Source organism: Crocodylus porosus, unplaced genomic scaffold, assembly GCF_001723895.1.
Source record: "Crocodylus porosus isolate Cpor-Errol unplaced genomic scaffold, CroPor_comp1, whole genome shotgun sequence".
Taxonomy (NCBI): Eukaryota; Metazoa; Chordata; order Crocodylia; family Crocodylidae; genus Crocodylus; species Crocodylus porosus.
The window spans coordinates 48,880,817-48,896,918 of NW_017728907.1; the positions used below are offsets into that span (position 1 = coordinate 48,880,817).

General features: G+C 38.7%; 1 protein-coding gene across 2 annotated transcripts in view; it reads right to left on the reverse strand.

Moving 5' to 3' along the window:
• STIL (SCL/TAL1 interrupting locus) overlaps positions 1-16,102 on the reverse strand; it is a 26,645-nt gene that overhangs the window by 10,334 nt on the left and 209 nt on the right. Inside the window, exons 2-11 of one of the 2 annotated variants that reach the window (XM_019531383.1) lie at positions 12,302-12,409; positions 10,584-10,699; positions 10,047-10,234; positions 8,916-9,163; positions 7,409-7,492; positions 7,193-7,279; positions 5,060-5,207; positions 3,779-3,888; positions 2,806-2,908; positions 759-1,829 (exon numbers count right to left, since the gene is read on the reverse strand). In XM_019531383.1, coding sequence (XP_019386928.1) covers positions 759-1,829; positions 2,806-2,908; positions 3,779-3,888; positions 5,060-5,207; positions 7,193-7,279; positions 7,409-7,492; positions 8,916-9,163; positions 10,047-10,234; positions 10,584-10,699; positions 12,302-12,409 — 2,263 coding nt within the window. Of the gene's footprint in view, positions 1-758; positions 1,830-2,793; positions 2,909-3,778; positions 3,889-5,059; positions 5,208-7,192; positions 7,280-7,408; positions 7,493-8,915; positions 9,164-10,046; positions 10,235-10,583; positions 10,700-12,301; positions 12,410-16,102 lie in introns of both variants that reach the window. The other variant, XM_019531382.1, reaches the window with a different exon arrangement.

The window sequence follows — 16,102 nt, forward strand, 5'->3', positions numbered from 1 at the left end:
AAAAAAAAAAAAAAAAGGAGAAAGCCAAGCTTTATCTACCCCTTTTCCTTTGATGCTCTGTAAGCATCCTGGCTCTCTGTAAGATATATTTTCTTTTACAATTTTGGCAGATGTCAGAGTTCTCCAGAAACATGCAATCAATGCAAAGACCATGGCAACATGTTGAAAAACAAGATAGCCAGATTTGAACTAAATTCAGTGGACAAGCAAAAGGTGCATTTTAGCCCCAGCACTTGTTGCCTGTTGAATTTCAACAGCCTTTTGCAAATAATGGATATTTTTGCTTGTTTAATAAGGTCACTAATATGTTACAATCCATAAAATAGATGAATTATTGGAGGAGGCAGGCAATAAAAGAAAGAATAATTTATAAGAATGCAATCTGCTTTAGCTCTTCATAGACATTTATTATAATTCCAAAGTTACTGGACTATTAGACTATGCAGTGAGCTGCCTTACCCATCTAGAAAATCCATCCATCTGCAAAACAAAAAAAATCTGCTGAAAAGAATAATTGCCTGTTACCTGATTGCAAATGTAACGATCGGGGGGGAAAACCCCCCCCTTATCTTTAATTTTAGTAGAGACCAGTGGCGTTGCGTGTAATGTAACTCAGTCCTAATTTGATATGACCCTTCCCCACCACACACACACGCACCAAAGAAGAGAGAGACAGTTGCAACTAATTTCTGTTCATCAGTGTTACTGCCAGGAAGCATTTACTAGGTAAGGGAAAAATAAGAATATCCTAAACAAACCTGAGCTTGGAGTAATTTTAGTTGTCTATCTTGTTCTGCAAGAATCCTATAGGCATCAGGAGATAGTCCCATCGTTCCATGATCTGATCCCACTACAGGGGCAGGAATATGGGTGCATGGTGAATGTGCAGCACAAGACTGTGGACTGCAAGGGCTTGAACATGAAGGAAGTCTCACTCCAGGCGATAAGCTGTTATCATGAGGAGAACAAGCCCCCATTTTTCCACACCCTAGGGATATTGGGTTATTTATGGTACATACTGGACTACAGCAAATGTTTGGACAAGCAAAATTTTGATGGAAAATTGCTTGGGTACTCTCTTGAGGGACATCAGACTGGATTTCTAGTGCATGATTGGGCCCTATTTTACTGATTCCTTGCCAAGCATTTGTTGGACAGTACTGGATGTGTCCATGAAGCTGACAACAGCTGCATATGTTGGCTGGATAACAAGATGGCACCTGAGGAACTGGCACTTGTAGATCTGTCGGTTTTCTTGAGTTCTGGGGTGAAAAACCAAAGTTGTATTGGAAAGGCTGTAAGGCAGCAAGTGGCTGCTTAGAACTGGATGTCGAAGGTCTCCTTACTGAATGTTCCCCTTTTCTGTGTGTGGCTCCATCAAGATTTGATGCAAATCTCTCAGATGGCACCCTCGGCTGATGTACAGATGTATCAGGAGAAGGCCCACTGCCTGGTGTTGAAGAAGAGGAAGAAGATCCAGATTTTTTTCTTGTTTGAGGTCCACCTTTCCAACAGTTTGGCTGTTGTAGAGAAATCTCCTTTCCTCTGCAAGATTTCAAAGTTGGAATTTTCGGGTTTAGCTGGTTGGGTAATAGTTTCAAAGACAGATTGCCAGAGGAGGTGCTGAAGTTTGGCCTATCATTACCAGAGCAATGTTTTTGGTTGGACAAAGGTCCTGCTGAACAGTTCTTTTTCACAGATGTACGCACTAGTGGTGGGAGATTTTTGGCATTCATATTTTCCACAGGTTTAGACATAGGTGCTGATTCTATGAAGCTACCATCAAAGACAAGGGATAGTTCAGGAACTGAAGGATGAATACTAGTAACCTAGAAAGGAGAGTTACAAGAATTAATTGAAGTGCGCTTAAGATTTTTCATTTAATCTTATTTCATTGAAAATGTAGATTTCTTTGTCCTTCTTGGAAGAAATGTGCAACAGAATCCAAAGCTGCTGGGTCCAAAGTTGATAAAACCTAACACCTGGAGTTGCTGGTATTGAGCACACACGCACATAATTCAACACTGTAGAATTCAAAGATGGGAAAAGAATGTGTACTGCTTTGTTAAGAGGAGAAATTAATTTCACCCTGCCTTACAGGGCATGACATCCAAGTCTCCCAACTCAAGGCACTATTCTGGGGCAGGAAGTAGCATATTCCTGTCTCCTTGCTGTGAAGCATGCCCTTCCTTTACATTATCCCCAATCCAATGAGCTACTTGTCCCTAGACTGGGCTTCAGTCTTTATGTCTGCAATGACTTGATATTTATGGATAACTGCTGAACAGTCTTTAATAAATAAGTTACAGCTATTCAAACCATTTAGACTAGAATAGAATATGGTTTAAAGAAACAACTAATTACAATGATTAAATGTCCATAGCCTAGGGATAAAATGGGCAGTCCTGTAATTAGGGAAGGACCAGTGGGACCTGCATTTCTTTCAACTCAAAAGGTCCAGTTCAATCAGTTTGTTACCCTTCCCCTCACTTAAACAAAAAGCCACTGCTACTCCACAGCAGTAAGATCTGAGTGGCTCTATTCTTCATATTACAATATAGTGCATAGTTTCACAACAGAACCTGTAGTTTCATTTGGGATTTTAGAATTTTCTAACAGAAAAGTCTATTCTCCCAGGAACAGATGGACTGACTGGACTACGAAACAAAACTACCAGGTCCATGTTGGACAAATGAGTCTCTACGACTCCCCTGCCTCCCAATTAGTGGTGAATCAATGTCTCTCAAAGCTCTCAGGATCCCTGACAAGCTTTACAGAAGAGTTATTAGTTACCTGCTGACTCACTGGGTGGGGGCTTGGAATTGGTCTTGGAGACAAGTCTTCATCTTCCACACCAGAGTCATGATCACTTACTGACAGTTTGTTAGGGGAGGAGCCTTGCAGAGGACTGAAAAAAAGAAAAAGCTGTTGTGAAATTGTTTGCAACAGTGATCAGTGTGAAAGCAAGAGTGAATGAATGCTTATGATGATGGCTATTTCTCACATATTAACAATGAAGAGACTTGTGGGACATGAGTAACAGTTCTGGAAGAACCAACTGGTAAGCCTGTCCTTACTACTCTGGTAGTGTCAAGTGGCAAACAAAATGTTAAAGGACCACAAAAGCATAAAGATAAATGGACTGATTAATGGTGTCCACCTGTTCCAAAAGTGTGTAATCAAAAAAATAAATAAATAAAATAAACTAAGGTCTTTTAGAAGACATTCTAAGCTGATTTACAAGTTTCTTTTTAACATCTTGAAGTGAGAGAAGAGTAGAAGCAACATATCTATCATATCTTTAAAACAAATGCCATCTTATTTCAACATACAAGCCTACACGGTGGATTTATGAAGCCTAAGCTTCCCACTATGCTCATATCACAGCTGATATACTGGAAGGCAAGGACGTTTTCTTTTCCTTTTAAAGGAAAGGACTCAAGGACAGTGTCATATGGAGCACTAGAGTCCATACTGGAGAAACAGATATTCAGAAAGATTCATTTAGGTGGACAAAAACTTTTAATGATCATATCTAGTGCAGAAATCCCCAGAAGTTCCTCAAGAAACATGTTCAGCTTGTGGACTTTCTAAGCTAGGAATAAGAGTCCATGCACCTTCCTTGTTCAAGTGATGAAATACTAGAATGGGACAATCATTATCATTCTACAACCTGAAATGTCACACAAACCAGCCGAAGAACCTAATCCAGCAACAAGTGTTGGGGTGGGAGGGTAAGACTTTGTGTATGTATGAAAATGACATTTGAAAGATTCACCTTCTAACAGAAAGAGTCTTGGAAACTTTACTGAAGAACTCAGTTTCTGCATTCTGTTTTTCCGCATTCAGTTCAAACAGGATAGGATGCTTGTCTGAAGGTTCAACATTCTGAAATGAAATGAATGTGTTTATGAAATTGAGAGAGAAACAAAAAAAGTCTGTGGTGTCTAAACTGCAGGTCTAGAAAGCTACACTGCAGCACCAAAGGGCAATGGTTTTTAAGAAAGTCTGTATTAGAGTGCCAACTGAAGAGATGCTTCCTTTCTCTAATTTCCAAATGAAGTGCTGGAATCCATTCATTGCTACAAGGAGCATCGCTTCCCTAACTATTGATGTCCCATTGCTTCTCTCAAACCAACAAATCTAATGCAATCTATAAACAAAGAGCAGCTGCTGGCTTTGTTGGTGAAGCCGCTCAGCAGTTCCCTTCCTGGAGGCCTTCCCTGTAGATAATTTACAGGAGCATGGGGGCCTTAAGCAGAGCAAAACAGCTTGCCAAAGGAAATAATTAGGGCTTTCACTAGAACTCCTTGGTCTTCCTGAAATGATTTGTTTGGCCCATGGACTGGAAAGACTGACTTCAACAGATACAAATATGAGATAATTACATAAAAACTATAAATTTAAAACAGCAAGAGATCCATGGACCAGTCACTGTTACTGTCCTTTCTCTTTTGGGTTTGGTTTGTAGTATAATTAACACTTTTTTTTTTTTATTTGCACCTCTTCACAGAAGCATGCACGACTCAAAATTATTCTTCTACCTGCTTAGTTCACCCAACATGGAACAGTCAAACCAAACAACAAATTTAGAAATCTGAGCAATACTTATGCCAAAAATGTGACTGCGCAATGTACATCAAGAAAGTAGACTTGTCATGCTATATGGTAAAAATTATTTGTTATACCCTGAGAAAGTAACAGCTTGATTTAGAAGACTTCACTGGGTTTATGCCTCTTAAATTAGTAAGTTAGATTTATTGCAGTGATTACTCTAATTTGCAGAGCTACACCATTTTCTAGACATTTGTTTCTGTGCAAGACATTAATAATTTCTATGATTCAATTATGCTACAGTTCAGTTTTTATTTACCAACCTACTACTGCAACTGAAGTTTTGAAGATGCATTAAGCAGAGGCTTCCTCAGCCGGATGAAGAGTTTTTTAAATCCAAGAACTTGCTAAGAATTTTTTTTTTCCAACTATTTAAGCTGGTCTAATAAAAGATATCAGACTTACTCAAAGAATCATGTCTGCCTTAAGCAATCAAGCCACTTACTCTAAAGAGGTGTATAGTTTCTTTGCTGGTTAGCAGCTGGAACCCTAGTTCAGTCTGTCCACTACAAGGAAGACACTCGTAGAACTCTGGTTCCTTATGTGTCAGAGAATAGAGTGTGATAAGGAACCTCCCAGACTCTGAAAACACTCTAGATAAGAGGAAAGGAAAAAAATTAAAACCAAGTTTCAGACTCAAGAAAAATCCATTTTGTCACCTAACCTGCCTGTTGTTAAAGACCTCCCAGCTTACCAAACCACCCTCCCCCTCAAAACAACACAAGACAAAACAAAACAACACACACATATAAAAACAGAGGACACCACTCGTACTTTGAGACAAATTGGCCTTCTGCATGGAACTACATACAAGCCAGGTGGCCCTTCCGTTGTTGTTGTGGATGGAAAGAAGAGAGTGTCACAAGAAAATACCGGGCTTAAAGAAACAAACAACCAAGACAAAACAAACACCGCCCCCACAAAACATAACAAACCCGTGAATATTTGGCATCTTAAAAGATTCCTAGAGCACCTCGTTCATGTTCCAGACATGATGAACCTGTGAACCTACTTCATTTTGAAGTCTAATATTATAGATTCTTAACGAATCACTAAAGCAGTCCTATAAACAGAATATTTCTGTTTTAAAATGTACAGTATTTCAGTTGCTTCTACATTTTCAATAGTGTTCCTTCAGCATTAAGATACTGAATGTTTTGAGAAGATCATTGTTTAAAAATTATTATGCTAAAATGTTTGCTGCATCTGGAGAAGAGTAGATGAGAGGCCAACTTAAAATCCTAAACTGAACAAAAAAAGATGAAGAAAAAGGAACAGGGCAAGGTTCAGAAAGTATCATTTGTGGTAGTTGTTTTTAAATTACTAGCTAAAGCGTCTCTGAAACAGACTGGTTACATCCTTAAAATGTGAAAGAAATGGGAAGACAAGCAAAAGGAACAGTCAAAACTGCAGTGACTAACACAGCAAAATGTATCACTTCCAACCTAAGTTTCAGGGGCTTGCCTGTCCAGGAAGGTAATTCTGATCAAAGCAGATAGGACTAGCTACTCTACCTGACTCCCCATGGGAGTACTCTTATGCCAAATAACCTTAATCTGTTTCCAAGAGTAGAATCAATAGAGGCTGAAGTTAATGAGAACCTGGCGTTCTATTTACCGAGGAATGTTCAAAATCTTATTAGGCACCAATGTGCATCATTCAAAGGTCTGTAGATATCTACAGTCTGGCCCATGGTGATGAGAAATAGTCAATATCACTACAGTTAATACCTACAGTCAAGAAAACAATTTAAAAAGCAAAACATGCTCGACTAGCCTTTTTTCTTAAGTATCTGGCACATTCAAGATTAGTTTAGTTATTGCCTAACTTCAGAATGCTGTTTTGGGGGCATTTAATTGAGTTCCAGTTTCCATCCAAATATAGGTTAGCACAAATTAGAATGTCATTCGCTGTTTCCTAACAAACACACACTAAAACTTAAAATGGCTAAATGTAAAGCTAGGTAAATCGCTTACATGTATACAAATATAGCATAACCAGTTGTTGGCAAGAAGTGACACCAAATTTAATATAAAAACAGTATTTAATTTTAAAGTCAACGTTCTTGAATGGTTACACTAGCTAGTAAGAACAAAAAATTCCCGTGGAAAAGAAACACAAATTTAAAAAAGATTAAAGTCCAATTGTTTAAACTGGGGTTTCTTGCTTGCTACTTTAAATCAGTGTTTAAAAGTCAATCCAGCCTGAAAGATTAATATTTCATCCCTATCCTCTTCTGATCACTACTGGGGTGCTTACCTGATTGCTTAACATTACTCTTCAGAAACATTAATACTTTAAATACAAATTAATACTTTAAATTAACAATAATACAAACATTAATACTTTAAATTAAAAATTAAAAGACTTTACGGCCAGAGGAGACCATTAGAGTCTTGTCTCACCTCCTGTATGGCACTCAGAACCACAGGACTCATACTGTTATCTCTGTACTCAATTACCCAAGGTGGACATACATTTATGGGTGTCAAAGTGAGAAAACAAGAGTAAGTTTTCTATGCTATCGTTCATAAGTTGTAGGTCAAGCTATCCGTTACTTTTTTGTAGAAATACTTGCCTTTCTTGAATTGAAGAACTAAACAAATATCGCAGGCAACAGGCCCAGACCTGTGGACTGTAGACATGGGTGATGCCACTCAGCCAACTAAAAGAAAGGGAAGAAAGGTTTTGCCATTAAAACCTGTGTGTTCTTCACGACACGCTTATCAAAATATTCCATTAAGTGTTACCAATACCAGGCAAAGAAATTATGTAAAACAAAACAAATACCTACACTCCAACTAATGGCAAAGAACAGGCTTTGGGATCAGATTCCAACACCAGAAGCAGTTTTCGGGTTTGGTCCATTGTAAGGTATCTGAAATAAAATAGGCCAACTGTTTCTTTTTTCCAAAGACTCAGGAAGTCAAGTACAATGCTTGCAAGTAAATTCCATGTTAAAATTATACTTTCAGAAGATAATGTAGGAAAGTTTTGGGTGGCAATGCTTTCTCCAGACTCACTTCTTGGGCAAAACAGATACTCTTGAACTGTGGTATAGGACAGAAAAGCTTCCCCACCCTTTGGCTGCTGAGAACAGAGGAAGCCCCTGCAGGCAAAGCCCCAGGCTGACAGGCCAAATCAAATGGTTCCGCAAATTCGATTCAGCCCATGGACCACAGGTTGCCAACCCCTGCTCCAAGCTATTACTGAAGCAAACATCAGCTAAATAAGTTTGTGGCTTCATCAAACAAGGAATACAGCATCTTAAGAGCAATGTGGTATATATGCACAGAATACTAAACTAATTACAGCTGACCCCATTTGGCTGACTGGTTATCTCCCAATCCACAGCTGAAAATACAAGGTAGTACAGAATAAAGATGTATGAAAGTAAAGTCCTTTTTAACATACAGGAATGGAGAGGTATTTTTTCAAGCTCTACAAACAGCAAGTTATTTCCCAATCAAAAAAAGGAACAAGAACTCATTATATAAATTTAAGAGGAGAGAAACTATACAATGTGTACCTGATCAGACACCTAAAATTTTGAATGGAGGTGTGGACCCCTTTGAATTGTAAGTGTGGGTATTCACATACTTTTGAATTAGAGTCATCTTTCGTGGACCCCTTAGACATTGGTCTGCGGACCCCTGGGGGGTACACAGACCCAGGTTCAAAGCCACCAGATTAGACATATGGTTGATTGTACTTGATCAGCATCCCATGTTAAAAAACTGCATTTTGTTCTGGGATATTTAACTATTTGAAACTCTGCCATAACACAATGTTCATCACTACTTCCACTTACAAAGTGCATTAGCCATTAAAAAGCTTAATTCTGACATCTTTCAAAAGCATTTGTAGGCAATGTTTATAAGAAGGATATTTTAAAGCAAATTCTTAGAATTTGTACTGCAGGAACTTCCACTAATTTTATGTGTATAATTTTCTAGAAGACAATACGTTGACTACCATTAATTCTGTTATTTTCTCTATTCCTACATAGAGCTACAAGCTTTGTTAACTGAAGCCCAAAGCAAAAACTCCAAGTAAAAAGACATGTTATGCAGAATCAATTCTCCTGCTCTCAGCTCTTTGAGGAACAGTGTCTTATGTTTACTATGTTAAGCTACTGTGAAATAGTTGGATCTTCTTACTCAGAAGGAGAAAGAAAAAAAAAGCACTGTATATTTTACCAACGCTCCACTGCGGGGAGAGGATCTCCCTCATTGTGCTATCTTGCTGGAATATGCAACTAACAAGCAGTTCAAGCTAAGTTAACATTAAACTTCACTTACCCACACTTGTAGGTCCCCTGAACTTGTGAAATATTCATGTGGCTGCTCAAGTTTCTTGCCAGGGCTGTAGGGATGATTGGGACAGATTTCACAGGAGTATATTCTAAGGTATTAGCCATAGTAATGGCTGCCCAGTGAAAGTCAAAATGTAGGTCGTCCATGTTCTCAACAGAAGCAATATGAGTTCTAACAGTAAGCAGTTTGGAAATATCCAAAGAGTCTCTACTGCACAGATTCTGCCCCAGACCCTGTGAGAGAGTGGAAAAAGTGTTTAAAAAGGTGAGATAAATATATGATGCGATGTATATAAAATATTAGTCGTGTGTAGGAGCTTAAGTCATTGATCAGGCACCATAAAAAAAGAAAAAGAATCAACTTCAACCTCAAAAACTAATAGCTACATTAAACAGAATGAAAAGTAATATAAAATGTTTCCAGAACGGATAAAGCTAGATATCCCTTAAGCATTAGTTGATAACTGTTGTAGGTTATACTGGGAGTACAAGAAAGTGTCCAGTTTCCTTCTGACACAGTAACTAATAAATACAAATCCATATATAGGCAGACAGGAGGTCTAAGAACTAACCCAAACATTTCCATCCCAAAAATAGGCACAGGGAAGTAAAGATATGCCAAATACATAATAAAATGTGGCTAAATAATTTGTGACCTTTATATGTTACAAAACAGCAATAAAAAGAGGCTGCAAAGGTTATTTGCTTTGCGGATGACTTTAAGGCAAGTTGATATTCAGGTGTTAGTGGTAATAATTAATTATAAGGTTTTAGGGAAAAGTGCCCTATAAACTGAAACAGTAATTCACAAGAGAGCTTTTGGAGCACTGCAAGTTTTCTTCATATTAGCCCAACAATCAGAAAATGACAGAAGTAAACAACAGCGGACTTCATGCTGAACTGGTCCCTGATACTCTGCCAATAGAAGGAGCTTACTGGGAAGATTATGCAGACCAAAATGCTTATTTCACACAAGACAAACAGTAATTTTTCAGTCACTGTTTTGTGTGTTGGATTCAAACTCATGGTTAGGAAGCAAAAATACTATGTACTTTATAGTCATATCTTCATGTCAATTTACTATTTAAAAGATGGAAAGATGCCAGGGCTCATTCACCCTAAAAGCTGAGCTCAGGTCCTCAGAACTGTGCACTATAATATCTCCTGAAGAAGATCCCCAAACGTTAACTGTACAAGGAATCAAGAAGTCTCCAGGAAGAGGTGCAGTTGGGACTTTCTCTAAGCCACCAGTTACTTCTCGACCAGGATCAAATCGGTCTATTATCAGTGACACACCTTCACCATCTGAAAATGAAGAAAAATTATGACAAAAAGTTGAGAAGTAATACACTGCCTATTTCATGCAGGAAAAAAAATCTAATAAAGTTTAATTTGCTCAGTCACCTAAAGCAACAAGAAGTTAGCCAGTTACACTCTTACTTCAGCGGTTCCCAAAATGACAGATTGTGCATTAAGGTTGTGCCGTTTTAAATCAGTAAGTACCACGAGCCAATTTTTGTCATATAAAGTAATTATAATAAATCTGCTAATGTGTACCACTGACAGGTTGTCTGCGTACAACTGGTGGTACAGGTACCACAGATTGGGAATTGAAGCTCTACTTAATGAGATATTTCTGTTGTTAAATAGTTACCTTCATCCACTGCAAGAGTTCCAAGCAAAAAACAGGAAAATAACTTTTTTTCACTTTGTTTAGCATGGCGGTAGGCAAGATGCAGCGTCTTCTCCATCATTAATAATCTAGGGTTTCTGAAGAAGAGAATGATTTATGTAGGCCGTGCAAACAACATTTTAGATCCGTCTAGAAATTTAAAAGATCTTCTATCCTAAATGAGCCATTCAAGAAACAAATATTAGACTGCAGAGAAAACCAAACAAGTGCAGCAACAATGCAAAGCCATAAACAAAAGACAGGAAAGCTTCAGTGCCATTGTACAAGAACTCTGGTCACCAGTGGTCAAAATAGATGAATTCCGTGCAATTGGAACATGTCTAGTGAAGAGGGGCAAAGCTACTACAATGATAAGGGGAACCGAAAGCCTCTTCTACAGGAAATAGCTAGAAGAGAGCCTTGTTTAGCCAAGAGTTAAGAGGGGCCGAGTAGGCATAGGTTTGTTCTCTATGAACACAAAAGAGTAACACCAAGATGAGTGAGGAACTATTTAATTTAAAAGACAATGTTGGCAAACACCCCCAAAGGTTACAAATGGGGTATGAGCAAGTTTAGCTGAAAATCAGAAAGGAGATTTATGACAAAATTAGGGTTCTAGAAGAGCCTTCCAGATGGACAGTGGAGAAAAGAAAGATGGAACTTAATCAGTTTGTCATTTGTAACCCCTTGTATAACACTGGGGTTGCCTACAATAGCAGGAAACAGGACTCTGACCTAAGATGCATCATCCATCTAGGATCCCAAAGTGTTACTTCCCTGAACAGGAAAAGATGCAGATACCATGATCATAAAAAATAAGTGTGGAACCCAAGACATTTTAAACTTCAGATGCCTTTTTCGTAGACTACTTCCAGAGTCAAAACAAAAACTCTAGAAGTGGAAGGATTGTAGATCGAAGCTGTTGCCTGTGTGAATTTAAAGCAAGCCCAAAGTGTGCCTGCTCAAGGTTAGGTAAGAAGCTCAGAGCTGAATATTAATGAACAGTTATGTTAAAATTGCCATTTAGAAAACGTTTAGATCTTGTGAGGAGAGTTATCCAATGCTAATCTGTTTAACTGAGGTTGCCAAACAATTCATGTGACACTTTTTCAGTATGGTTCTTATCAGTAGGCATGTCAAGACAGAAGACTACTAAGCCAGAAAAAACAAAAGACACACTTGTACCTTACAATTTCTGTCTACCTCTTCTCTGAATGGGCAGGTTATAATTGATGGGAGCATCTCAACCCCGTTAACTGTGGTTTTCTATGTGGACAAGAGACCTGACAATACTTCAGAGGGAAGGGGCTAGATATGTATACTGTAGTCATGGCAAGATACTTGTGAGGTAATGGTTGCTGTAAACAGACGTTCTGCATAGTCCCACCCTGAACTGCAGCAGAGTCATAGCAGACAGTAGCTTCTGCAGGTTTGGGATCTAGGAAAGTCAGGTTCTTTTGTGTATGTAGAGGCATAAAAGAATACAAGGTCGCCTAGAAGGTTAACCTGCACAGGACCTCTCAATAAAATTTTACACAAGGCAAGTTTTGGTGAGCTAGTTCCAGAACAGTCTATTACCAGGGTGAAAGTAATACATTAATCTCCAGGAGGAATGTGACAGAGGTGTGCTCTGTACACACGTGCAATAACCTTCTCATTTAAAAATCTCCAACTCAAACAAAGGTGGATCTTACTTATACCTGTAAAAACTGAGATGTGAGCCAATAACATCTCCTATGGGTGTTGGATCCCAAAGTGCACACTTGGATGGAGGAAAGGCAAGTGGTACCATTCTGCTTGAAACAATCCTGCAAAAGAAAAAGTAGTCAGAAACATATTAAACATAATCTGTGTAGTTTTACTCTGTTTTGTTTGGGGGACCAGAAGACAGACTAAGGAAAAAAACAGAGGTTTGGGATTTTTCAGAAAGTCAAGATAACTTCAGCAGAAGTTTTTTTTCCTTTGAAACAGATAAGGCCAGCAAGACATACATTTTGCCCATTTTAGAAGGCTTATTGCTACAGCTCCTTTGTATACTTTTAGCATGAGTACCAAGATAATGCTATTTTTTTAGCTTTATCTAAGTATTAAGTAAAACACAAGGGCAAGGCGGAGTGGAGAGAAGTATGAGGACTGGAAAATGAGCAGTTAGAAATCTTCTCACTTAACTGGGAGTATTTATTTATTTTTTAAATAAAGAGACACTTGCAAGGTCAGCTTCCAATTTCTTCAGCAGTATTAAAGTCAGGATTTGCTCCATTAAAAAGGAGTATACTTTAAATACTATGTAAAGAAACAATTAAGTCAAATAGCATACAAAACACAGGCATATCATATTGCTACCACCACAGCCTGTCATTGCAACCATAGCCTTAAACTGGATTTATGACATTAACCTGTAACCATTCAATTTTCTGTACACCGTGGGCATTGTCTACATGGGATGCTTATTGAACACGAGCATAATAACACTGCCCTGTAGCATGGAGGTTAAAAATCATGCTAATAGCCTACTGTGCAGTATTAGGCTAAATGTGCAGTAAGCATCACTAAACCATGTGCCGGTGCTACTGTGAAGTAATTGTACTTACTGAGCATTTAGACAGTACTTTATTAAGTAAGTACTAAACTAAATGCACAGTAACTATGGCACATTAACAAATGAGCAGACATGCCCAATGTCTATCAATTTTACTCTAAGAGCTCACCGAGCCATATACAAGCCAATGCTTGTTAATTTAGCATATTTTATTTTTATGTATAAGCAAAATACTAGGTATACTTAGTGATCAGAACCATAAGGTCAGCATCCTATCACAAACATTTCAAGGAAAAGTATTGTGTTTGTTTGTGTATTTCCCCTTAATAAAAAATATATATGTGAATCTCCCAAACATAAAATGGGTCAAGTTATTTTCTCTACAGCTTCTTTCTAAACTCCCAGTTCTCTCGTAAGAGATTTCTTCATCCTGAGGCCCTGCCCCATTTGTCTCCTTTATCCTTTTGGAGCTGGCTATGACGGTAAAGGCTCTCAGAAAAAAAAAATACAGCCAGATAAATCAGATTCCTAGTTTAGAATCTTAAAAGGAAGAAGCACAAATGTACAGTTTTTCAAAGCCAAAAAGCTGTATGCACATCTTCCCACAAAATTATTGCTTTAAACTGAAGCTTTGGTTTAAGTACTGTTTTCTCTATACTGTCTACCACTAAGTACTACCACTCAACTACTCAAAATCAGAAGCAACTACCACAGAACGCCCAACTCCTAGAAGCTGCCTCAACATCTAGACAGCTAAAAGCATAATTGATTAGTCTACCATTCTAGTTTAAGTGAAATATATAAAAAAAAAAAGTCAAGTGCAGAGCAAGTTAGATTCTTTCAGCTGTAACAGAGTATTAGTAAGTTAAATAAGACAATATGCCTGTTATTAAAAAAGCCATCTATGTTCCACTACAAAAAAAAAAACAACCACCAAAAAACAAAAACACAATTACACTCGATGTTAAACTTACAAGTAGTCCGACTTAGTTGAACAGGACTATTCACCTGCTTAAAGTAAAGCCCATTGATACATCTTTGCAGAAATCTGACTATGGTCCAGAATCTGGACAGTAACTTGAATCAGGCTTTTCTGGCAACTAAGGAACTAAGAAACAGTTTGAACACACCATCAATAACACATTGTTTGGTAAGTTTAAGTGTGTCAACACTGCTCAATAGGCAGGCAAGGTTCTTTGGGTAAATGTGGTATCTTTTATTAGCCCAACTAAATAGCTTGAAAAATTGTTCTTTGCAAGTTTTTGGATACAAACACCCTTGGTTCAGGTACTGGGAGAGTCTGCAGTTGTTATGTGCTCTCCTGGATGGGACAGAAGCCAGCATCAATATTGTTCAAAATACACTATTAAGACATTTCCTGACCCAGCATTATATATCAAGGGAAATGGGAAACAAAAACTGACTTTTAATTATTGTCTATATTTTGTTAACTTTCAGGCACAGGAAAGTTTTGTTTCTTCCTAAATGAAAATAATAATCAACTGAGTAAGAAACGAAAAGACAGGAATGGAAAAATCAGCCATGCCTATGAAAGGTACTGGTTTCACACATCTGAGAGGCAGAAGTCCAACAGTCACCAGAGGAAGCACGGCTACTCCCAAGGGTGGCCATTGTCAAATGAGCAACTAGAAAAGATCCTGTTTTTTCTTTGTAGCAGCCCTCTACATTTGAAAATTATCTATGTTAGTGAGGGCCAAAGTTTTTGACAAGTGTTCCACAAAACAGCTCTCCTTGTATGCCACCTGATCCTCATGCCCTGCCCAATCTACTGCTCTTTTCTACTCCCTACCTGATCTCCTGCTCTGCTGTATGCTTCTTTCCCTCTCTCTTGTGCTGCCTGCCCCCTCCCTGAGTGCCACATGGAGACTGCCTGAGTGGTGGCACTAGAGCCACAGGTCGGCTCTCCCTTATTTACAGCGTCATTCCTTTCTCTCATTCCTGTCTCCATTCTTTCACACCCCCTCAACCCTCCATGTCTCTTACCAGGCACAAAAAGCTGTCTCCACCTGTCTGTCAAGCCCAATTGCCTCCATACTGCCCACCTGACTACTTCCCCAGCACTCATAAGCCATAGTACTGGGTTTTTGATTGTAGCTGTGTTGGTCTAAGGATATAGGCAGGCAAGGTTCTTTGGGTAGATGTGAGATCTTTTATTGGTGGTCTAATAAAAGATCTCACATCTACCCATAAGCCATACTATACATTTAAGAAGTTAGTTGCAATCCTTATGGGACCTTTACCCTCACTTTGACTGACACCTGGATCCCACTGTGACCATTTCCACCATACATGCCTCTCTGCATTTCCCAATGCTCAGTCCGCATCTTGGCTATTCCAAAATGGGAGCCCAATTCTCCAACTTGGCATTGGGTTAATGAAAAGGTGAAGGCGTGACAAATCGCAGAGGGTCAGACAGCACAGACTGGAGACAGTTACAGGAGACGGAAGAGAGAAAGGAAACGTCTCTTCAAGTGACAAGTACTGTATGAGAACAGACCCTGCTTCTTTAATGGATGTTTAACATGGGGGAGGTGGGGAAAATCACTTAAAATCAGAATAAGAAAAAAAGACAACAAAAAAACCTGCTTGGAATAAACACGTAGAATTAACCCTTCATCCACTCACATTACCAAGCCTTTGCCCCTTAATTTAAACCCCTTTGTCAACTTGCATCACCAAATCTTTGCCCTTTAATTCAAACCCTTCATCTGCTCACGTTACCCAATCTTTGCCCCTTAATTCAAACCCCTAAAATAAATTATCCTGTAACGAGGATGGTCTTCGAGACAAAAGCAGCATTTCAAGCCTATGCAGACACTATTTTGCAGGAGAGGACTTCGGCGAGGACCTCCAGAAGCAACTCCCGCATGACTCATCCGTCAGCAGAGCAACTCACAACCAACCCAGCTGTCCTGAGACCTGGACCGTGTCCATATCCGTG